The following is a 25,158-nucleotide window of genomic DNA, read 5'->3' on the forward strand; positions in this document are numbered from 1 at the left end:
TTTCCTGATAATACAGATGTCACTTTGTGTTAACACACAGAAGCAGAGAAAAGCAAAGCATTTTAAAAAGAAGTCGTTAACTGGAAGAGAAACTGAAATAGACTCAAACTTCCAGTTAAGTTTGTAATTTTTTTGCATTTAAAAAAAAAAGACAACTGTTTAGGAACGGATTCCAAGCTGAAGACAGGAGTTTATTCAATGTCTGAGAGATTTGTATTCAAATACAGTTAAAAAAACACATAATCCACCAGTACATCCCGAACAGTTAGCAACATGGAAGTCTCCAGTATTCATATAACATATTTTACAAAAAAGAAAATACAGCACCTAAATGTGAAGGTTATGTTCCACTTACATGATGCACAATTAGATTATCACTTCCTGAAGAGTTGTAAGTCAAGTCAGAAGAATAAATGACTAAGATACAGTTTTATGAAAAGCTGGATTTCTATGTCAATTTCCCTATTATTTAAAATATCTGCTCAGGCAAGAAGATACTGTTTCTAGTAAACAAATCATCTAATCTATGACCATCGGCTGTGTTGTTTAACATCAAATGATATGGAAATTTCCTTGAGAATTACATAAGCAGCTGTACAGTGTTTTTGAAAAGTCTGTTTTCCTCAAACTACATGGAGTTTTCCTAGTAAATGTAAGTAACTACCATTTAGCTACTACTAGTTTTAATGGATACGTCAACAAGTATAGCAGTGTCAAAGACCACTGAAAGCAAAGAATGTATTCAAATTTCTGGCATCTTTTGCTTGCAATGGGATTTTTTGGTATGAATTAGTTATATAATAGAAAAGGAGACTATAATGTTCTGAGAGAGAGTTGTATACCAGCAGTTGAGTAGTTTCTGTTTAAAATTCCTGTGGAAAACAGAAACTGATAATACCACACTTCTATTAAGAGCAGCTAAAATAGAATCTTTGTATTAATTCTTTTACCTAATTAGATACTCTAAAGAGATCATAATTAACAGTAGAAATACAAGTATGCAAGTACCAAAACTGAGAAATAGCTCATATTCATAATTTTCAATAACAGCATTCTGGCTTTGAAGGCTAAAATTTCATTAAAAATATAAATAAAAATTCAATAATTCTACTATGGATTTATGGAAAACAAAGTCTGCTTTTGCTTATTTAACCTATAAAATATGGCCTACTTTTACATCAATAAAAAGGTGTCAGACATTGCTCTGAGCAAAATTTGGAGCATTCTGAGCTTTCAAAAGTGACAACACTATTTTTACATATTCCAGGCCTTAACTGATAAGCACTACCACTAAATTAAAAAAAAATTAAATCATTTGCAGTTTACAATTAATTACACCTATTTGTTACCCAACACATCCCTTTAAAAATGGATTCTTTCATATTCTCAATGAAAATTTAAAGAGCTCTTTCTTGCCTGTCAGGCAATCACTACTTGTGCAAATTTAAATACAGTACATTGACCTAATGTAACAGTGGACAGATAGCAAAAGAAGTGTTCAACAAAGCTGTTGCACACTAAGACTTTTTCAGTGTGCAGAGTATGTCTACAATAAAGTGCTTCTCTTAACAAGTTACATTAATAATAGTATATATAGATGTTTACCTAGTTTTAAAGCTTAAATTCCTTAGTAAATGGTTTAGTCTCCCTGTACACCTCCAATCCTGCAAGGCACATTCAAAACACAAGCAAAGCACTGACTGTGAAGGATTAAACTACAATTTAAAAAATTAAGTGGTAGTAAACTACTGACTAGGTTTGTAAACAGTACCATCCCATTGAATCTCAATGTTCATGCATTATGGAAGTGAGTTTCTGTGGGAGCAGCTGCTGAACTCCAGATTTAACAATCAAGGCAGCTTTCTTAATGAAACGCTATTGTGCCTTAGTGTTTTGGTGTGGAATCCCACCTTTTTCATCACTTGAACAAAAAGAAGTCACATTTGACGCATGTAAACCTGTAGCCTTAATTTACAGTTAACACAACTGATTAGTGGCTGGTCAGATCTATTTAGTTTTGGGGATTTGTTTTAAATGTACGTGACGTTCACCTCTTCTGTTGAAGTTGTGCTCAGTACTCTTAAGAGAAGATTTTGGTTATGTTAAAACATAGCTGGCCCGTTTTTTGGAGTCCATAACTTTGACCTGATAAAAACTGACTTGATAGGAGTAATTAGCTTCTGTAAAACTAGAATGGCATGTAGGATCAAATTCAGTAATTAGTCTTTTCAGGTTCTTTTAAGACCAACTTTCAGACGTTTTTTTAAAAACAACGTTACGAACAAAGTCCATCACTGCAAATCATCTCTTATATAAAATACTGAAATGGGACATGCTTCCACAGATGTTTCACAGAAATTAAGTAATTCCACCAGCATCAGACAGAGCTTACAAAAACGGTCCAAATGCTCTCACAAGGTACACATAGCTAAACATTGCCTTCATACCACAGAAGATGATGCTCTATGAGCAAGAGGCATTCCACTCCTTTTCAGAAAAAGATCACATTGAGTTCATTTTGTCATTCTTAGCTCTTGCAGCAGAGCAAACAGTACCAGAAGTATCAACACTGGAGCTCCAAGTTTTCCTCATTTGACATTCCAGTTTAGCGTTTTATCACCACCTGCTCGTAAGCGCCAGATCCTACTCTGAAAGTTTGAAAAAACTTAGTTCAGTGTTAATTTAAATGGAAGCTAAATAGCAAGATCACATATTAGCAAGTGTATTTAAACAACCCAACCAACAGCCTTCCCAAAAAAGCCCCAACAAAACCAACTAAACAGTAAATACCAAACCAGCTAAACGTGAAGGGTAGAAAACATTTGTCATTATTACCGTGCCATGGAGTCACCTACTCTTTAATGCACTAAAGAGATTTTGTACTACAGTCAAAATGAACAAAGAGTAATGTTACTGAACAAGAAGTTAATGTTGGACTTCACTAGAATTTCTTAAACATCACATTTAGGGTACCCATCCCCACAGCTGTATCATATGCAGCTAATACTCTTTATACACATTTACACATAAACAGGTCAATGTGTCTAAAAAATCCAGAAACTGATTGTCATCTTACATTAAGATACAAGAAAAACATCTTCAGTCTTTTGTTCACTCTGAATTGTAAACAAAACTCCCTCACCTCCCACATGACAGCCCATAGTGGGTGGTTTTCCATAGAAAATTGCAGTACTATGTAAAAAATTAATAGGGAAAGCTCTGCCTTACTACAGTGTCTGGACTGTTCTGGCAGCTGCATTAGGACAGATCTCTGCTGCAGGGGTGTGTTCTGTACCCTTTCATGTGATCCTAGACAGGTATTGGTGTGCCCAGTTTGCAGATGAGCCAATTAATTTAACCATTATTATTACATGCACATATAAAACCCAATTATTTTATGACTTTCAATATATTATCAGCTGCCTTTATATCTAGTCCATAGTAAATGCTGAAATACTGAGGCTGTTCTGATTTCTTCAGCTATAAACATTGAGTTACACAGGACTGCAGAAACAGTATTAGAACATATTCTTGCCTGGTTTTCATGGTTTTTAATCTGAAGATTAACACATTCAGGTCAAGTCATATATCAGGACTGAAGAAGGTTTAGAGAAGAAAAAAAGGTCTCTGGTTCTAAATAATAAGATAACCTGAAGCAGATTATCAAAAAAGTTTAGGGCTGCAAGTAGTTGAAAGATGAACAAGATTGAAACAAGTAATATAACAGGAAACAGGATTTGTGAGAAAAACTAAACTGAAAAAAATGAGACTTGTTATGAGGAAGACATAACAGTTTGATACTGTAAAGGCAGATGCATAAAACACTTAAAATTTTCTTCCCACTCTAGAGTAACGTAATAAGGCTGTAGAGCTCCCATTTGAAACTGTTTCCTGTGTCCATACTGACACATTGCTCAGATCTGAAAACCTCAGAACTGAGACTCCTCAGAAACTCTGAAAGTTATAATTCTTATGGCTGACACATCAGTTCTGTTTTGGAACTAATCTATGTGTCCTATTTTAAAAACTGACAATCTAGCTCTATTGCCCATGGATTAATTGTTCAGGCTACATACCTGTTAGGTAGATGGTGGCTTCCAAAAGAAGTGCTTCCACCAGGGCCCACAAATAATCTTAAACCTTCTTCTAAAAAGCAAATGATTAAAATATGTTAGCTTTCTTTAATGCTGTCGTAGCTAAAGCTACGTAATTTTAAATCTACCCGTTTTGCAGCTGACACTTTCAGATGCAAATACTTTAGGTAATGAAGAACCAACTCCTACATGGTGTAGGTTGGAGGAAGCACCTTTGTCATAGATTTGCACCTGCTCTTTTAGGCTTAAAGTAATCATCTGGGAGAGCTCCCTGAGTCATGTAAAAGTATTTTCAGTTTCTGGTGGATAAGATAAAGTAGAAAATGCAGCACAGTCCTTATGAATACAAACAACAGGGACTGTGAAGAGAGTGAGTTTTCCTAAGGCCTGTAATGTACATAAATTTTCCCTAAGCTTCCTTATTTGTCGCCATACCTTCTGCACTTGAGTCTAAACTGAAGTCTTGACTCTGGAGTATTTTTTCAACTATATCATCAGCATCAACTCTGGTAGCATCAACCCTCTTCAGCTGTGACTCCACAGAGTCTTGCTTTACAGGATGTCTGCAAAAATAAATATATTTAGGCTCTTACACATTATAAAGTAATTTACTTGTGCTAGATAAGGCTTTCAGATTAAGTGTACCTGCATTGTTTTTCTGGTGGTGCACCTTCAGTAGGTGTATCAATATCAGCTTCAGTTACTTTTGGCTCAGTCTCTTCACATGGCTCTAGAATACTTCCAGTTCCTGTTGAGGTGCTCCCCACTGAGGTGCTCCCCACTGAGGTGCTCCCCACTGAGGTGTTTCTCCTGTGGCAGAGTTCAGACAGACTGGATGATCTAGAGTGACATGTGCTATATCCTGTTGGGAAAATGCAGGAGGGAGGGTTAGGTGTGTTCTTGACAGGCCAGGTCCATCCTGAAAACAGAATTTGTGTTTTGTCTTCGTATAAAGGGACTTTCAAAAGCCCTGTGAATGTATGTGCATACATCAACTAGAAACTGACTTCAGATTTTGTATTCTAGCACTTGCCATTTTCTTTTTGTTCTAAGTAATTCCTGATGATATCCAAATAGTTAGAATGACAAGTATAGTCCCCTTCAGCTTTTAGAGCTAAGTCTCCATTTTTTTACTCATGGAAGAGGTAAAAATCTCATTCAGATATGTTAATTGGAGGGAACAAAGGCAAAAAGCTATCTTGTATCTGAAGAGATAATCCAGTGAATGCAGTAAATTTTAAGAAGAAAAAAATGTTACCGTTGCCACACTTGAAACTTCTAGGAAAAAGCTTTCAATGCAAACCTTTCTTAAAACATAAACTTATTTTCCCCTGTCTATGCCTGTGAAAGAAAACACAACAACTCATAACAAAATTGTGAACAGCTACCTGACAGTTTTGATTGCTGACTTGCATAGCTTGATGTTCTGGAATGTCCACATGCACCAAGTTCATCTGGGACTGAGGCACTCTTTGATGAGACATCTGCAACATGGGCAAGTCACACAGTGTTCCTAAAGCCAATTTTATTGCTACTTTGCCAGTAATCTTGATTAGATTCAAAAGTCACATTTCCCAGAGGGATTAGAGATTTGACACTGATTTTCTACAAACCTTTTGGAGATTCAAGTGCTGCAAAAATACCATGCACGTTAATGAATATACATTCTTTAAAAAATAAAAATCATAATATGTATCTGAGCAAAACAGTGAGTACCATTGGATTAGATAGATTTGTTTGAAATGTAGTTGTAGATTTGTCTAGTGTCAGTATTAAGGAGATGATCATTCTTTCTCTAGTATCATAGTAGAACGTTGGGACAGACTTTTCTGTCTGAAAAGCTAATCTGCTTAAAAACTTCAGCTGTGTTTGAAGCAGAAACTCACAAACCATGTAAGAAGGTTCCTTTGCAGGCCAACTGTCAGCATCCCTTTCAGATTTGAAGTATTTTGAACATCTTGAAACTATGAGACCAGTTATAAAAACATTGAAAAATTAAGAGCATTATTTTGTACCTGCTATACCCAGATGTGCTACTTTTAAGTTTTCTCCACCTTTCCTATCTTCATGCAAAGACTCTGATTCTCCAGCAATTGCTATAGATGTTGCTGTGGAAGGAGGCCTGTAAGAAAAAGGTGGTTAAGATTTGCTGTACTTCTGCTGTAATCCCTCCAAAATGATCAGCACATAGTTTTCCTTTCAAATGTGTTGACATCATTCATACTGTGCATCAAGTTAACAGACCTACAGTTATCTTCTGGAAACATGCTGCCTAGTTCCCCATTAAGGAAAATGAAAACAAAAGGAAGTTTTTGCTGTTGAGCTTAAGTACATTTAACAGAATCAATCTGATCAGCCCTCAGGCTTCTGGGGATCCTGGGAAAGGCTTTCCTTTTCTGATGATTGGTGAAGTGATATATCTTTAATTTGAAGTTGTTTCTTATTTTTTTTTAAGTGTATGCATCACAGGACAGTTTACAGACAGTTTACATGCTAAAACTATATGTAATTCAGTACTTGAAGTAATACATGAGAAGGTGGTAAATATAAAAAAAACAACAGTGTGCACAACAGTTGGCCAAGTTGGCTTCTGTGCTGGGACACAATCCTGGCTTTGTTTCATCCCTGTCATAGAGCAGACAATTATTCTGGGCTGATAACCCTGCCAACTCCTAAAAAAAAGGACCTATGGCACCATTTCCATGTATTGCACTCTAAATTTTACCTTCTACGAAATCAAAAAGCATCATGTATGACATGGTTTAAATTTTACTTACTTAAGATGTTACCTACAGGATTTTTTAATGCTTTGGTATTTTCTACATTGGGAACAGACTGTTGGTCTGCATACAAATGGGTATTTGTTGACATTTTTAGATGTGACATAGTCAATAAATTAGTAATTTTCTTCACGTAGAGTAACACAGCCCTTCTTAGGTTATGTTTGAAAGTAAAGAGAGAAAGAAAAAAGCACTTACAGAAATACAAAGCCTGTGTGACTTAACTGTGTAACATACTTTTGAAAGCAAGAACTGAATGGTTTCAGGGATGTCATCCCAGATCAAACACCAACCCTTCTAGGCTTCTTCATAAAATATGTAGTTGATGCCAGATTATGAAATTGTTTTAAGGTTTATTTTTCCTTCTACAAAGAACATCTGGATTATATAAATTGTTTGTTCTGTTTGTGTTGAAAGTTTGTGTTCCAGGAAATGGTTATATCACCAGTTTGGAAAAAAATGCCATGTCTGAATAATTTGAGTAAGAGATTTTTTCCTAGGAACCCAGAAAGTTATTTCATGCTAATTTCAACTCCTTCAGTACTAAGCAGTAAAAAACAAATACACTGCTGTGTTAGTATCCAAGACTAATGATTAGTTGCCTTTGAGGAATTGTTTATCAGTTCCAGTGATGTATTTGTTAGTAGGTCTGACTCTAAAATAAATCTACTAAAGTTGTTCTAAAGTAAAGGGGTGCTAAGCAACTTGGGATACAGAAAAGTTTTGCCCAATCAGACAAATTCAGATAATACCCTCTTGCTATTTATTCAGTAAGCACAAGATGAGATTCTGCAGTTGTTCAGTGTTCTTTTCTTCTCATTAAAGTTAGTAGAAGAGAAAAGAAAGAACATTTAGTGGTGCAAGGGGACACTGAAGAGTGCTGGGGAAAATCACCTAAGCCAGACTGGTACAAAACCACAGCACAACAATTACACTTCCTTAACTACAGATTAAGGAACAATGAGGCCAAAGGATCCTCAATGTATAGCATGAATTTTCCTAGCTGCCCCTCAGATGTTACCTACTGCATCCTTTACCAAGCTGCATAATGTCTTTGCTAAGTAAATACCTGCAAGTGCTTTCTCTTGTACAAAGTCATATCACACTTCGGTTATTTGTTGGGGGTTTTTTTGCAAATGAATATTTCAAAGTCATCTGAGACTTGTGAATAAAAGATACAGCAGTACATTCCCCCTGTACCAAGTACATTTATATAAGGTCACTGCAGGAATAGCTTCCCTGAAGTGTTTTGTTTTTTACAGTACAGATGTACATGTGAATATTCTGTCTTGATACCAAGTACCTAACACCAAGAACTATGACGCTTCTACTGGCAATTTCACCTTGTTAGTCATTATTCAGCTACCATTCAATTTTCTGTGGCTTTTTTTTTTTTTTTAATACTGTTGGCAGATTGGAGAGATGTAAAAACACAAATTAGAAGTGTAATTCTCAACATGGGATGTACACTCAAAGCACCACCCCACAGAGTGGGGTGTTTTACAAACTTACGTTTTAAAGCACGGGTCTCCAGACATCAGCTGCATGTTGATCAAAACCTACACATTAAGAAAACAAAATCCATCATAAAACAAAAAAAAAAAAATTGTTTGTGACTCGTGGTCATGTAAATAAGTTGTATTTGCCACAAATGTTATATTTAATGAAAATAAAATGTCATAATCACACATGCAAATAAACACACAGGCAAAAAATGACATCATTTTTCTTAGGCATAGAAACCACACAAAATACAATTTAAAGTAACATAGTTACACATACAAGATTCTGAAAAAGACAAATACATCAAGGAGAATCTTAGAATTATTAATAATTAAGATGGCTTCAAGGGAAGAACAGAGCCAAGAAACCTAAAACCTGAATGATCAAACAGAACATTGTTTAGATCAGTGGGTGCTGAAGTATGTTCTTTGCTGAGGGTGTTCAGCAAAGTGCTGGCTCTCAGTACGGGTTGTGCTAACATCAGAGACTGCAAAAGCACACAGGGTAAATAAGCCATAGGACACAGTCCATTGAAGGCTTGTTGGGCAGGCCAAAGCCATCCATTACAAGTGTTCTGGACAGTCTGGGACTGTCAGATCAGAAAGTCCATGCACAGACCGTATACTGAACAATATGGAAAATTTATCCTGGTGTCCCAGTAGGAAAAAAAATTTAAAATTACTTGAAACAATCTAAACATAATTATTTTTAGGTTTATGGGCATTCTTCAGGTTTTTTAACTCCCTGGACTAAGGGAAGAGGATGTCAGAGTGGGTGTCTTGCAAGAATTCTCCCCAAATGTTACAGTGATTATCAAATAGAAAACAGGAAAATTCCAGGACTCATCCCAAGTATTGAAGGTGGCTTGTGCATATATAAGCCAGTTAATAGATTCACTCTCAGAAAGATGCACAGAAGATTGCCCAGTCTTGAAGACACCATACATTAACTTGTTCATTTTTCAGCTCTTAGACTAGGAATACCTTTTAAAAGCTTTTCTTTTACAGCTATCCAGCTCCATTTCAAAACAGGGCAAATTATATTTTTGACTGTGTGGATTTTAATTATTATCTCTAAACAACACTTTTGGTTTTACTTCAAATAGCTTTCCTTCCAGAAAGTGGTTCAGAAAATAAGTTTTAAATTTCATTAAGTGCTTTTAATAGCACTTTTTCTCTGCTTTATTACTTTAAGTATGATAAAGGAAAGAAATTACTTTGAGAATGGAGTTGTCTTGTCTTGTATTTTTGGTATCATAACCTTCCAGTAAACAGCGACGAGTGGTATTTCCTGATCCAGCAAATTCTGCTAGATTTAGATCTGCAAATCCCAGCTGGTAAGAGAAAATGAAAATTAGTAGTAAGCATTTGGCTAAATGAAGGTACTTGCTAATTACACATTGAGTACCACTTGGTAGCAGTTTCTTTCAAATATGTGTAAGAGAATGCCTGTTTAAGGGAATGGATTGAGGCAAAAAGCAGAAAACAATCCAGAGTGTAAAAGTCAGCATAGTTGTATTTTCAGTTAAAAATTTAAAATGCCAAGAGAGAAAAAGAATGAAGAGAGTTTTCTTTATCATTTAATAGAAATATTTACTTTTACTAACCCTTTCCGCATACCAACCAGAAAGCAAAAAAAAAAGTTTTGGTGGTGTAACATTGTTACATACTTACTAAACACACTGATTGAAAGTTCCAACAGCACTGTGCTACTGTAATGTACATTATGAAGTCATGGGTATTAAGTACTATTCTGGAATTAGTGTAAAAGGGCATAAAATGGCAGAAAGAAAAGCTTATCTGTAGGCAAAATTAGCTACATCTCAATTTACCTTTGCATATGCCTTTCCTCCTTTTAATTCCTAAAAAAAAAAAAGGAAAAAAGATACACCATTAAGCCATTAAATATACTGACACAGGATTTTTCTTTGTTTTTTTTAGAAAAGGAGATATTAATCTTTATTTAAAAATATCTCCCCACACATTTGCTAGACTATGCTGTCATTTAGACCTTAATATTCATAATGCCTTTGGAGCAGGCCAGCAGGACACTGTTGTCTTGGAGAGAGGAATGGCAAATGCCTGATGCCAGCTGGCATTGGGCTCACAAGGTCTGGCCCCAAAGGTAGGATTTACTGCATGCAAAATTCTGGTACTTAGCACAGTTCAAGTCTTCTAAGCTTACTGCTGCTTGCTGGAAGTATCAATGAAGAGCTAACTTTATAAATACTGAAGAGAAATTCCTTTGCTGCCCTGCTGTAGAAAGGGTTTTCTTCAATAAAAACATAAACCCCCCATAAATTAGTCAAAGTAAAGTAATAAGATTACTGCAAAATTCTGAGTAAAGGAACAGCTGATGTGATTTCAGCTAAAATTTGCTTTATGAAGTTTATCAGACATTCAAAAATTAAATCAAAACAAAGGAAGAATGAGCAAGGAAAGAGGAGAGGAGGGGGAAGAAAGCTGCTTACCTTCCGTACAGACACCCTGCAAGTGCAAGTATCCAGAATCCCTGTTGTGGCACTGGCACTGATCTTACACATAAAGAAGAACTTCTTCTTCCAGCGGACACAGTTTGCCTGTACTACTTCCCTGCAAGCAGAGAGCACATGCTCACTGTTAGTTGCACATACAGTCAGAACCACACACTGCAATAAGACAGCTCAAGAACAAACACTGGTTACACTCTTTGTAGAATGGCCACTCCATGCAAATTCTGGTCCAAGGTGTGAATAATAACAATAATCCCCCATTCTGCTCTTAACAGTGTAGCATGACTAATAACTGTTTCAAGCCTTGAACACAGACCTCCAGAAGAATTCAACAGCCATGTGTTTTTTCAAATGAATAAAAGTCTAATTTCTGCAGTTTGCCTCATGAGAGTGAAGTCTTCCTGAACATCAGCTCCCAGGCACTGTCTCCCAAGCTGCTGAGCTTTGCAATGTGCTGAACACAGCATCTTTGACAAGTAGTGTTTCAGTTCAGAGAAAAGGAGCATCATACAAACAAAACTACATAAATTTGAGGCCTGGAAAAGTAGAAAGGAAATGATGTGCAATAACCAGACACAAAGTAATGCACTTGGGGAAATGAGAATTGCAGCTACATACTGTGAGCTTGCCATTTGAGAGCAAAATAAGCTGACACATCTGAAGGGATCTGTTTCTCACAGGAGAATAACAATCTGACAGTATGATGCAGTGAGAAAAAGGCAAGATGAAGGATGCTTTCAGTTATGGATGTCATTTTATAAGGTTCAGACAGAATACATTCTGTTTGGGTAATTCTGACCAAGAAACAGACTCCAAAATGAAAAGACACAGGGAGGACAACTAGAAAACCCCTGTATCTTAAAACAAAAAAAAATCCTGATAATTTCTTCTATCAGTCCAACCACTGAAGTACCGTCTTCACATATGAACATATTTCTCATTTTTCCTCTTCCATTTTCCTAATACATAAATTCCTGTTTTATATTAACTTCTGACAGCAGCTTATTATTGAAGTCTTTAGCAGATAGAATCCTATGGTTCTGTAGAAGCTGGAGCCAGAGTTTATCATGTGTATAGTAAAATGAAGAATTGCAGGATGCTCACAAAAGCTCCCTTTGCTGTGCTGGTGAGATTGCCAGCTCCAGGGCTCACAGGCACTGTGACTTCCTCAGGTGGGAATAAATCAGCCTAAAATGAGTCAGTGTAATGACCACAACAGACTAATAGATTCTGATGATACAACACTGAGTCACATTCAAGCATGTGACCTGGAAGGAACATGCTCTGTAAACACCATGATCTGCTCTATCTGGGATGTTTTACATTGCAAACTTTCCTGGATTGTGGGAAAAAAAGAATCCCATCCTGCTGTCGTGTGAGCTATTTGAATAAACAAAAGAACTGGAATTCAAAAAAGGCAGATTACAAATAGCTCCATCTCTATTGAAAGAGGCTCAGACAAGAAGACATCATGTAAAATTCACCCTTAAAAGGGATAACAACTACTTTTGTAGACATATAGAACAGTGCCACTAAATTGAAAGAGTTCACTTGTCATCCTTAAAGGTCAGAAACTCCTTTCTCATTACATCTGTTTGTTGCAGAAGTAGGGCAGCAGCCATCATCATCCTTCCCACCCTTTCCTTGTCACCCAGGACACCACTGGCTCTACCAATAACACTTCTGCTGCTATTCATCATTTCACTAAGTTCTTGGAGTGTTTTTGCTTCTGTAATTTTTCCAGTTAGTAATAATGATTTTTTTTTCCACTGAAAAAGTGTTTTTGTAAGCTCATAAAGTTGAAGCGATGTGTCAAAATCTTTGTACTACTCAGTATAATGGTTCAAGTTGTTTCTGCTTCTCAGAACAGCCTTCTGTCTCTACAGCAAAGCCAAAGCAGCTGCACATTCTACAGTTACAGTTCCAGACATCACTCACATTGTAGAAAAAGATAATGCAGTGAACATTAAAACGCATTTTTGCTTGTAAATGCAAGAGAAATTTAAGTAACATCTGCTTGGGAAATGTAAGTATTCTTAAAACCTTCAAGGATTTTGAATTTATTTCAACATACCAATACTACTATATGGCTATAATGGTTCAAGTACGGAAGAGAGCACAAAACCACTCTGCTTCTGATAGACTCAGTCCACTCATATCACAGGCTAGGATTTGCAAACAAGAAGCAGAAGTGGCAGTAAAAAGGCTTCAATTGTGGATACTGATGGTCTGATTTTTCTAAAAAGAAAATCAAAACCAGGAGTCCTTCTCATAAGAATGTCAGAAAAAAGGTACATTAGTTTCTTTCACTGGCATATAAATCACAAGATATTTGAAAAATTTGCACACAATTAAAAAAACAAAAAACAAACAAAAAACAAAAACAACAACAACAACAAAACCAAACAAAAAAACCCCAAAACCCAACCTACTGCCCCTATTCCCACTAAACAGTTCTTCTAATTCCACTATATAAAATAAAAAATTGATGTATTTTAATTCAGAATTTTTTTTTTTGTAAAGAGGAGTACCATCTAGCTATTCTCATTGTACTGAAAAAAAGGTCAAATAATCAGAACATTTAACTTCAACAGTAACATCTAAGTTTATAAGATTCTTAGTTAAGTGCCAGGCCGTTAGAAAATAAACAGCTGTATTGATTGGCTGCTATGGAAATGAACCCAGATAACTTCTGGCAGCTGGTGCTGTGCTGCGGCACGCTGGGGACAGCTTTCCGTTCTGAGTCAGTTTCCTACGAGCTCCCCGTCACTTTACCACATGCAAAGCAAAACCAGTTGTTTTCTTAATCAAAATGTATCTTGGTTACTAAGATGCACTGGAATACATACTGGGCTGTAGTGCTTTGGTGTAATTGAATAAATGCTGTCAGTAGCATGTAACCAAGAATAAATTCAATAAACAGATACTGTAGGATAAAATTACTCCAAACTATAGTGTGCTACCATCACTGTTTTTTCTTTAGAGGGACAATTGCACATTGACTCAATTTCAAATGCAAGATTTAAGCTGTAATCAAGTCCCTAATTTGTAGATATTTTGTATACTGTACACAATTGCCCCTTAAAATGTTGAATGAAAGTATTGGATTTTTCTTCTGACACGCAACAGAGAAAAAAATAAACTCAAATAATAGACAATAAATCCTAATCCAGTCACCTCCTCATCCTAAAGTGTTAAGAAGTGATGGACTTTTTTTAAGGTGTTTAGGTTTATCAGATTGTTTGTTCATTTCCATGTGGATAAAATCTATGAATAATGGCTTGTTCCAGCAAATAGCTACAAATGCAAAAATAAATCGCTTTTAAGGACCTTCAGTGTCACAGGGAAAATCCTTTCTTGCTAAATGGAAAAGCTTTAGCATGAGAGGCTCTGAAATAAAGAAGCCAAAACTCCTTGTGGACATTTACTAAAGACTGTGATCCATTAATCAGAAAATGTACTCAAGTTCTTATCTAAGTTATTCTAAACAGCCTATTAGTATCTTTAGCCATATGGGGATGATTATGTTAAACTGCTTGTGTTTGTAGTGCAATTATTTTGGATTTATTGGTCACCAAAGAAACAATAAATTGGGATAATTTGTTTTAAGATGCCATTCAGTCTTTATATCACGTGAAAATACTTCCAGAACTACTTTTGGGTTCAGCTGGGTCAGTACACTTCTTTATGTCGAAGTGGTGTTTGCTAATGCATCTTACAGTGTGTGAACAGAACATGAGTTATCTACTCGCTGTAAATACTGTAAAAAAACAGCTTTTTCACTACATGAGGTAAATGGGAATATTATTATCTTTCAAAGCCGGTAATTTGATGAGAGAGTCACCTAAGTTTTGCTTGTTTGTTTTGGAAGATCTCTCATGTTGATAAGTGGCCTGGGGGAAGTGAGGCTGCTGCAGCTGCACTGTCAGACCCAGCAGCAGCGGGGCTGCGGAGGTGTTCGGTGTTCCCGGGAATCCCCGCTCCCAGCACACAGCCAGCCTGTGCTGACAGCCTTGGCCGCCGCTCGGGCTGAGCAGGACAGGTCTGCTAGACATCCATCGATAGAGACCTGGGCATGGCTCCCAGGCTGTCCCACCTGCTCACAGCCCAGCTCCATCCCCGAGTGCTCCAGGTGCAGGCACCACAGGCACGGGGATCTCTGATTGCTGGTCCCACCCCAGTGGCTGGCGTTTGCTGTGACCCATCTGGGCTCTCCAGGTGCTGGCACCCAAGTGCTCTGGCCCACAGTCCCTGGCACAATGGATACACAGGGCCTGTGACCCACAGTCCCACTCCCATGGCATAAGTGTGCTCGCTCTGGCCTCTCCTGCTGCTGGCAGCCCTGTGACACTCTTGACTGCAGTTGCTGGCACTCAGACACCCCCTGCCCTGCAATGCACACTGAACAGAGAGCCCTTCCCCAGGAAAGAGTCACAATGTTCTTCAACAGGAAGATACAGCAGACATTACTAATTAGAAACAGATTAGACAAACGTACCAAACAGCAAACTGTTTACATCCAAGTGGCCCTTTATCCCCTTAACTGCCTGTTTTCCCCCACACTTGTTCCTCCTCAAACTCATGCCTTCCTCTACCTTTAGTTCCTCCCCAAACTGTCCCATGATAAGCCTCTTCCCTGGTATACCATGATGCTTTTCATAGGGAGCAACCCCCTCAGTCCAAAACATGCTTTAGTTTTAGTTCAACGTGATGGGTTTCCTGCCTGGACAATGGGGCTAAAGGTCTCCTGGGACAGCCCTGGGAGGGGCCCAGAGAGGGAGTCTCCTTGTGCAAGCCCATAAATTTCCCTTCCCCACCTGCCTGTGTGTCCCTGGACTTGTGTAGATGGGCCTTGATGGGCTGATGGTTCCTCTGACAGGACTGGGAATATCTGGAGCTGAATATTATTTTAGGCCCTCCACCCTCCCCTGCCTTGGCTGACTGCAGTCATTTGTGGGTCTGCAAATGGACTTCTATCACCTAAAGCTTCCTTTGATCGATCTCCCTCTGAATAGTTAGTACAGGTAGCTCTGTCCTTCTGATAAAAATACAGTATTTAGTAGCCTGGAGTTACTTTTAGTGTAGAAAATAGTCTTCTAAAATGGGAGCAATATCCCATTCATATAGAGATTATTATATTTTTTAAATATATCTAACATCTTCTGCAGAAATCTGGAACACTTAACAAAGGCCAGTGTCACCTTGCAGACAGGAATTAAGGCATTAACCTACAATCTAACAGTGTAGCCACACTGTCAGTGGGTTCAGGTACTGGAAGATTCAACCTTTCCTAGGCTGTCTTTAGTATTAGGAAGGTATTGTTGGATATAGAGTTCTCATTTATACTATACGCTAACACAGAAGGCTTTGGCATACAAGAACTGAATGACTTCTTGCACTCCTCCTACCCAAAATCTACTTCTGTGTAATATTCATTCAGTGTCAGAGTTGAGGGAAATATACAGGTAATCATTGAAGCAGTACTAAGCTACATTTTAAATTGTTATCCAATAACCAAAATGCTACATTTAGGCTTCATATAGAAAAGTACATCACTTGGAATGCTCAGAGCACAAGCTCCAAAATATGTGCTGCAGCAATAAGCTTATGCAAAGCTTTAATGTATTTCTCCATTCAGGAACAAATTCAGTTTACTTTTCCTTTAATATTCTGTTTTCCCCATGCCTGAGGCATATAAGATGATGCATTTTCTCCAACAAAAACATTTTTTTCCTAAGCATTGCTACAAAACCGAGCAAAACAAGTCATTTACACGAAGGCTTCAATGGTTCACAAATTTCAGGACTAAGCAAACAGCTGGCTCTGCAGGAAGAGCTTCACTTGTTTACAGTGCACTGCTCTCCAGTTAATTTGCTGCTAGTACATGCAAAATTTGAACAGAGTAATCATTTTCTATTCCACATGTTTTTATTCATAATAAAACAGGTTACATTTTTAACTAGCAGCATTTCATGTCAACAACTTCTTATAAAATATGTATAACTTGATTGTGGATGAAAAACTGCTGGTTACAGGCAAATGCAGAGACCTAGAAGGGAACTAGCACTGTGAAGGGTAAACTACCTTAGAAGACTGTAGTCAGCAAGTCAGAGGGAATTGAACATTTGAGACTGTATCTGCAGCAGTGTGCCTGGTTTTGGGGCCTTCTTGGCAGAAGACTGATGAACTGAAGGAAGTCCAAGGGTGTGAGATGAGGGTCTGGAGTCAGGGATGAATTCACTGATGCAGGAGAATTTGGAAACATGGGATTTTTACAATCTGATGATGAGGTGAAGGAAAATCTAATTGCCATCTACAGCCCTCTCTACTAAGTTAGAAGATGGAGCCAGACATTTCTTAGTGGGGAACAGGAAAGGAAAAGAGGCAAAACCAAGGTAAGTTCCAGTAAAGTAAGGGAAAAAATGTTCACAGTAAAAGTGAACAGCAGGGCAGGTTGTCTACAACGACTGGCATCACCATTATTGCAGATTTTCTAAAGCTGACAGGACAAAGCTCTGAGCTTCCTGATCCAACTGAAATTAGTCTTGCTTTCAGCAGGCAGCTGGACTGTGTGATCTCTGGTATTATCCTTCGCCCTAAATTATTCCGTGAACAGAAATAGTCCTTAAAATATGAAGGCAATCAGGTGCTATGGTACTTGCAAATGGCAAGTTTGTGGCAGAAAAATACTGTACTTCATGTACTGTGCTGAGGTCAGGGGAAAAAAGCCAACAAAGCAACGCCAGCTCTTTTAAATCCAAGTGCCAGTTCTGCACTAGGCAGGCACCTTAAGCATGAAAGCTTTTCCCAATGTCTCTCTCTCTCTTTAACAGATGTCTATCATGTATCTCTTCTCAAACTTGTCATTTTTTGTGACAAGTTAGGTGTTGACACATTTCTTATCAGTTCTTACAATTACAGTTAGGGAAGTCTCCCAAGACTGAGCCCTTTTTATATCTGCAATAACCAGTTACACCCCATGCAAAGAGCAGACTATACAAATATTTTCTTTTCCTCTACTGTATCCCAAAGATAAACCCCTTCAAAACAAATATATTCTTTATTCCTCTGATAAATTCTTTGTTTTTTCACAACAATATTTTTTAAATCAGTTCACTAAACATATTTTACTGTAACTATTAATGAAAGGAGAAGTACAAAGAAAATACATGTTGAAAAGTTGTACTTTGGATAGAGAACTTCTCACCTTTTCCTCCCTACAGAGGACAGTGTCTGAAAGCTGCTTAACCAACTATCTCTTCACAACTGAGGAAACATTAAGTGGGCATTTGAGAATTTGAAAAAAGCAACTACAAAACTGTAAGGTAGGACTTTTATCCCACTGCCAATATTCCTCACAGTACTTGGAAACTTATTTTGTTTCAAGTTCCCCAGCTGCAAATCCAGTTACAGCCAAAAAAGCTATTAGAAGTAGCATTATCCAGCTCTGAAGACTGTCAGCAGGATTCATACATCATGCAGGAAGATTAGAGTGATAGGGACAGTGATTCCATGTGACAGGTATGTTTTTCTAACAAGTACTGTAATTTAAAAACAGAATTAGTTAAGCTGTGTTACTATCAGGAGAGTTTCTCTCTTCCAAATGCAATAGCAGCAATCTGGAAAAAAATGGCAAAAAGACAACTTGAAGAATCCAGTGAGGCAGATGGTGTCACAAAAATATAGATGTAGTTTTAGACAGTTGAGAAGGAGGTAGCCATGCATCACTAGAAGAAAGAAGTACTTATCTGGCAGATAAGAAGTTAATTTCTACAGAAAACAATTACATGCTCTAGCCTGTACTTACTAGGAATATACTCATGCATGATGTCCCAAGACTTCCCCTCAGGACTCAAGAGAGTACATAAAAAAAGCCCCACATTGCTGAAATCCATTGGAAAATAAAATTATTTGATGAAAAGCTTATAGCTCTTGGCCACCTTGATCTCTCTCTCTCACATATAGCAATCACAATCAGCTTCTTAGTTTAGAATGTTGTGTAAAAGAAAGAAGATAGAAACATCAGCAATCTAAACTGTCAGAAATCAGATCTGAAAGGAAGGGGAATATGACCAAGCTGACGGCTGCAGTCAGAAGAACACACCAACCAGGTCCTTTCCTTGAGTGGCGTGCGACTGGAATCCAAGCTAAAAATGGAACTAGCAGGCTTACAGCTCCTGTAGCCTCAGTTGATAGAGCAGAGCATTGAAAGTACACCCTCAAGAAATCAGATCCTGATTCCCAAAATTTCTTGGATTTCCTCATATTCCATCTGTTCATTTACTGCTGAGCAACAGCTCAGCCTATGAGCCTCAGTTATCTGCTCTAGGGACCTATTAATTTTTGATTCAGCCTTTTAAAATGAGTGCAATTGCAGAAAGCCTATACTTGCTATATATTTATATCTACATTAGAATGGCCATGAATAAACATGCTTAGAATTTAGTCAAGTCTGTACCTTAAAATATTATTTTTTTCTGTTCAAAATATTAGTAAGTGCAATTTCTGCCCTGAAATAATTTTATGCCCTTTCATGGTTCATTGCCATTATGTGCACACTATTTCATGACCAGGCAGTATATAGATACACAGTATCCTGGAATCTGCACAAGTGTCATGTATTAACTTATCCAATTTCAAAGAGAGATCTAATGTCATTGGCCCAGGGAAAGGTAGAAAGATGCCTTGCCACACAGGAAACCAGGCTTAAGCAAGGAAGTTTTCTAAATGAAAGTGAGGTTTGTTACCATAACTTTGCATACATCCACAGCCCACTGGCCGAAAGTCCAGCTTTTATTCTAAAACACAATGGTAAAGATCCAGAAATCACGCTAGAAAGCCATTTCAAAAAGGAGAGTGCAGGAATCACACTGTATGGCTGATAGTGAGTTTGCTGAAACAATCAAACTGAGCCTCCCCCTTTCCACAACACCCTTCAAGGTTTTCCTGGTTTAGAGTCAAAACTTATAACACATTAATTCTTGCCAGAATTCCAAGGTCCTGCTCTTGCAGAAACTCTCAAACATTTTTACCAGTTTAAACACTGCTGCCACTTGGCTTGGTCAATGTCCTTGGATAAAAATGTTATTTGGCACTACCGGATTACTTTATAAGTCAATATTCTTGTGCAGAAATTAAACATTTAGTGTTATAATCCAGAATTTTATTTTCCCATAGTAAGGATTCACAGATGTGCACAGGAATGTTTCAAACATAAGTTTTCTAAACTGGAGTTCTAAAAAAGTATATGCAAACACAAAACTGCCAAGTGATGTGGTTTCTATTTACACACCAGCCAGATCACCATGTACTGCACTATACACGCTGGTCTCACCTGGTCACAGAATTTCTGTACGCTTCAGGCACACATCTGTGGGAGCCAGAAAAGTAACTGGACTGTGACAAGTCTCCAGTAGCATGACCCTTGTCTCCATAATGTATTTCTTAGGTAGCTCTTTCTCAGCAAAGATCTGAGTAATGAAGAAACCTTATTTTTCAGTAGCTTGAACTTTTATCAGTCTTCTTTCCCTCTCACTTCAGTGATCAGAGGGATGAGGAAGGTACCACATTGCTTGCAGGATCAGGACTTGAATCATTCATGCAGCATGATCCATAGAGGGCTGACAAGACAATCACTTGAAACTTGTTTTCATGACAACTTGCTACATACACATGGACCCCTATTCCAAGGCAGCTGCTGCCCTGGGTTTTTATGACATTCTTCTCTGTGAGTCTTTGGAAATAAAATGCTAATAATGTTAGGGTGGTTTATAGACCATAGATTAGAATTTTTTTACTTTTTTTTTTACTTTCTAAGGCAAGAGGCAGCAGGGTATTGGTTTGTATGGGCACCAACTTGAAAACTTCATAACTTCTCCCAAAATAATTATAGTTTACTAGACCTCAGTGAGTAACAAAAATAAAATAAAGCTATTGAGAAAGCAGAGTCAGTTTTCCCCTCTATTAGAAATTTTTTGGAATGAGTTTGTCTATAACTTTCTGAAACAAGAGAACTCTTTGAATGTCTTTTATAAAGCTAAAAAGATCATTACTCTAGAAATTTAACTGCCAGTTCACAGCAAAACTAACAAATGCATGCAACTAGGAGATTCTGGCCATCAGAAAGTTTGCAACTGATAAGTTTTGAAATACTACCGCTCTGGTGTAAACTCAATTTCCTCCTTATTTATTCAGCCCTTTGCTGAATCACCACTCTGAAAATTCATCTGTTAATTCTTAAGCCAAGAGCAAAGGCACTCCCTAAACTGGCACTGAAGGATCACTGCAGAAGAATTTTTACCTCCCTACCAGCATACTCAAACACTTCTCAGTCCAGCAGGAATGAGTTACACTCACAGGGACCTTGACATACCAGCATATGTTCCATTGCTGGTAGTTTCTAAGCCATAGCCCCAGAAAAAGAAAATGGAAGAATTTCTAAGCTTCAGCTCCAACACCATTTTTTACATCAGTTTCTCTACACGCACTGCATCCTACCACACACATTTTACTCTAATGAACCATTCACAAAGATATGAATGTAGGCTTTCAAGCATTTTATTTTAGCACCATAAATAGGCAAGGCAACAAAGACTAAGATCACCACAACGTGTCAAAACCATCTGCTCAGCTGAAAGCAAGTCCTTGAAAATAGACATCCTGTCCAGAAGATGTATGTCAGCCTGTGGAAATGACTTCAAGGCAATAAGGGCTGGAGGGGGACAGTAATGGCACATTAGTGCCTGAATCACGATTGTTATCATCATCATCTATTACTTATGAAGTCGCTCACAAGAGAAATGTTGAGGAAAGACATGAAATGAGATCAGAGCACAGACGAGCTGAACAACTTCCAACCATACGGAAGAAAAATTTGTCTTCAATTATACATGCTAGTATAATGGAATGGTTAAATAAGGAGGTTGTAGGCGAAAGTTCCATTTCTAGTCCTTCTCCTTGATTAATTTAATTTACAGAATCAAAAGCAGATAATTTAGAAAGCTCTGTAACGACAGTATTTTAATAAGAAAATAGCTGAATAATCATGGATTTATTACTGTCTTCTCCCATAATTCTATGATACATTTTCCAGTAAATCCTTTTTGCAATAATATTGAAATAATAACTGATACAACAAGAACACGTGTAATGGGAGAGGAATCTCCTCCTTCCCAGACCTGAAGCCACAGTACACACCCTTCCTATTGACAAGGTTCTGCCTCTGCCAGGTACTTGGAAAAAAAATAATACACTGTCCCTCTATTTACCCATTGCTACCCGTGGATCGGGAAGCCACTGCCACAACAGATGGCTGCTCCATTGCTGAGGCACAAGTGAAGGAAAAGAAAGAGGGAAAAAAGACATCTGCCTTGCACTTGCACTGCAGAACTGAGCATGAACAAAGTCAGTAATACATGACCTGAGCATTTAGAGGAAACACTGAGGACTTTTCCATGGATCTTAGGTCTCCGTGTAAATATCCACAGAACGAAACGCAACAAGCCAGTTTTCAATAATTAAACAATAAGGTCGCACGACTCACAGGGGACAGCTCACACTACAGGCTTGGGGACAAGAAATTCTCCCCTCCTGTTACCCATCCGCTCAGCAGCTCCAGCATTATGGTAGAAGAGACCCGTTTCTCTGGGACAACCCTCATCACTCAGGGATTCCTCTCCTCTGTTACTCCGCGTTTAGGAGCCTCAGTATTTATTTTACAACGTTACGACTCCAGGCAGCGAGCAGCCACGCAGACGAGGAGTTCCAAGTGCTGCCACATGTGTTCTCTCGCCGTTGATGCTGGCAAAGCAGGCGGGACGAGAAGACGGCCAGCCCGCCCGGTGCCACGCCGTGCCACAGGAGCTTCCCCTTCGGGAGGGGAGCGGCGAGCAGCACGGCCGCAGCCGCCAGGAGCCCCCGGGCAGCCGCCCCTCCTTTCCCCGGGCCCCCGCCCGCCTGCCCGCCAGCGCCAACCGGCTGAGCCCCGGGCTCGCCGCGGGAGCCAGCAGCGGGCGGAGGGCTGCGGAGGCGGCCGTGCTTTCCCCGCTCGCGGGGGACGCGGACTCGAGCGCAGCCCGTCGGACGGGGGCGGCCGCGGCCCGCCCGGGGCTCCCTGCGAGGGGCGGGCAGCCCGGCAGCCCCCGGCTGGCGAGTCCCGGAGGCACCTACCGGGAGGACTCCCCGCTGAAGCTGCCCCCGTCCAGCAGCCGCACCTTGCAGAAGAGGATGCCGTTGACGAAGGGCACGGAGGAAAGCTCGTCCAGTTCCAGCTCCACGCGGAACTTGAACTTCTTCTTCTTCATCATGATGAAGGCCATGGGCTAGGGGCTTCCCGGGGGCCGCCCCCACGGCAGCTCCGCTCCGGCCACCCTGCTCCGCTCCGCTCCCATGCCCGGGGCGAGGGCGGCACGGGCCGGAGCGGCGGCCGCTGCCAGCTCAGCCCCTGCCGGCCGCGGCGCTCCCGGCCAGCGCTTACATGGCAGCCGGCGCCTCCCTTTCAAACCCGCCCGCCTCCGCTCCGCCCGCTGCCGGCAGCGCCGGCCGGAGCCATTGGCGAGCGCGGCCGCCAGGGGCTCGCACGTCGGCGTGCGCTCTCCCGAAGTTGGCCCGGGCGGGGAGGCTATTGAACCAGGCTGTTCAATACCGGCAGCTCGGCGTGCCCCACGCCCCGCACGGTGCCCCGAGCCGTGACGCGGCCCCGGCCCCACCGAGCGGGGCTTGTGCAGCCCGGCCCGGCAGCTCCCGCGCCTCGCAGGGACCCCGCAGCGCAAACCTCCTCACAGCTCCTCCTTCAGACAGCATAACGCAACAAAGCATCGTTTACGCGTCGGCATTTAAACTCTGAATTTAGTTTCTTTCTGCTATAATTTACACCCTATGGGGGTCGCGTGCAGCCGTTCAACCTGTAATTTACAACCAGCGCCGCTTCCGCTACAAGCAACAGATGCTCTCGGTCTTGTAGAGGAGAGTGTACACATCTGTGTTTACATTTAAGAACAGTCCTGTGGCGTAGATGACTACGGCAACACACACGCGACTCTCTTGTTCAATGTACAGTTCAACACCAGCATATGCTCTCTAGGGAACAGCTTTGTCTTGAAAAACCACTGCAGGAGATTTGAACATAAAGCAAGCTCCGAGCAGCTTCCATCAGCAGATCAGTTTCCTCTTTACAGCGTTGCGTAAGGAACACACAGCGTGTCTTCCCACAGCCGGGCACTTCATCACATGGTAAGAAAAAGAACTTGTAAGACTACGTATGCAGTGTGATCTGCCCCATAATCTTCTTGCGGCTGGAGGAAGTAGTGCTGCCCCTCATTCAGTATAAATACATAGAAATATATTTTTTCATAGAATACATACCTGATCAATCCAGGTAGCACAAATAATATGCAGCTAAGTATGTCAGAATGTTCCCAACTGTCCTGTAGCATAATCCTAGGGGGAAGAAAAAAAGCAGTAGTAAGGAGCAAAAACAAAAAACACAAACAAACATAAAAATGGAGTGTTCTGGAAAATAAATGCTCCTGTTTTTTTCCTGTCCTCAAACATACAGAAAATGAATTTATATACAATTTCCTAGTAAAAAATAAACTACAAGGGTAGTTCTGATGCCATTGTCAGTTTTGCATTCCTAACAAAGAATTCCCTACAAAACTCCTAAATGTCAAGGAATAACTGGCTCTGAAAGAAGTCTTTTTACTGGAGTAAAATTAATAAAGAGATATCTTAGAGAGGAGATCTAGGCATTTGGCCTTGACCTATGGCTTCTCTTTCCAGAACATTTCTTTGATATGCCCTAAAGTAATCCTGAAAGTCTTTTCTGTTTAACAGACCACAAGTGCCTACAATATAGCATACAAAGCAGTTGTCTGGGTACTGTACTCATCAGCTCTCTCTGTTCAAAGAAGTGGAAGGTGAAAAGCTTTCAGCACCTAAAGGAACTAAATTAGTACTTAGTTGGTACCAAGTTGTATGAAGAGCCTCCTTTCTTTTTGTGTAAAAGACCCAGTTCTAGAGTTTTTTTGTTTAAAAATGGTTGATATACATTACTCTAGAAGGTCCATTGCATTAAGATGTAGAAAGAAAAATAGGGTTACACGCCAGATAATTTGTCTGTTAAAGTTCAATAAATACAATTGATCCAGCTATTAATCAATATTTTCAAGAAAAACTGGATTGAAATAAATGGGCAGGAGATCTTTCTCCTTTTTAATGCCTTTATTAAGAAGAATCAGCTCAGGTGGGAAGAAATCGACGGGTTGCGCCCTCGCCGCCGCTGCTCCCAGGC

General features: G+C 39.5%; 1 protein-coding gene across 2 annotated transcripts; it reads right to left on the reverse strand.

Annotated features, from left to right (window-relative positions):
- Positions 1-170: 170 nt before the first annotated feature.
- EEIG2 (EEIG family member 2) lies at positions 171-23,640 on the reverse strand. Of its 2 annotated transcripts, none has more exons than XM_064428012.1 (11): positions 23,037-23,640; positions 10,848-10,968; positions 10,209-10,238; positions 9,594-9,710; positions 8,387-8,433; positions 6,110-6,216; positions 5,483-5,578; positions 4,740-4,956; positions 4,530-4,657; positions 4,077-4,146; positions 171-2,648 (listed from the first exon to the last, which is right to left on the reverse strand). In XM_064428012.1, exons 1-11 carry the CDS (start codon positions 23,183-23,185, stop codon positions 2,606-2,608), a joined length of 1,125 nt encoding a protein of 374 aa, XP_064284082.1. In that variant the 5' UTR covers positions 23,186-23,640; the 3' UTR covers positions 171-2,605. The 2 variants fall into 2 exon arrangements, with proteins under 2 accessions (XP_064284082.1, XP_064284084.1); XM_064428014.1 differs by having other exon boundaries at positions 23,081-23,639.
- Between the last annotated feature and the right edge of the window lie 1,518 nt (positions 23,641-25,158).

Source organism: Passer domesticus, chromosome 7 (assembly GCF_036417665.1).
Source record: "Passer domesticus isolate bPasDom1 chromosome 7, bPasDom1.hap1, whole genome shotgun sequence".
Taxonomy (NCBI): domain Eukaryota; kingdom Metazoa; phylum Chordata; class Aves; order Passeriformes; family Passeridae; genus Passer; species Passer domesticus.

What these genes read in the sequence shown, in the direction of transcription:
- EEIG2 (XM_064428012.1), bottom strand. Translation starts at nt 23,185, where the DNA reads ATGGCCTTCATCATGATGAAGAAGAAGAAGTTCAAGTTCCGCGTGGAG. An exon ending in GGAGACCCGTGCTTTAAAAC is followed by an intron (nt 6,217 to 8,386) that starts GTAAGTTTGTAA and finishes TTTTTCTTACAG; the next exon opens with GCCTCCTTCCACAGCAACAT. An exon ending in CCACCAGAAAAACAATGCAG is followed by an intron (nt 4,658 to 4,739) that starts GTACACTTAATC and finishes TTATTTTTGCAG; the next exon opens with ACATCCTGTAAAGCAAGACT.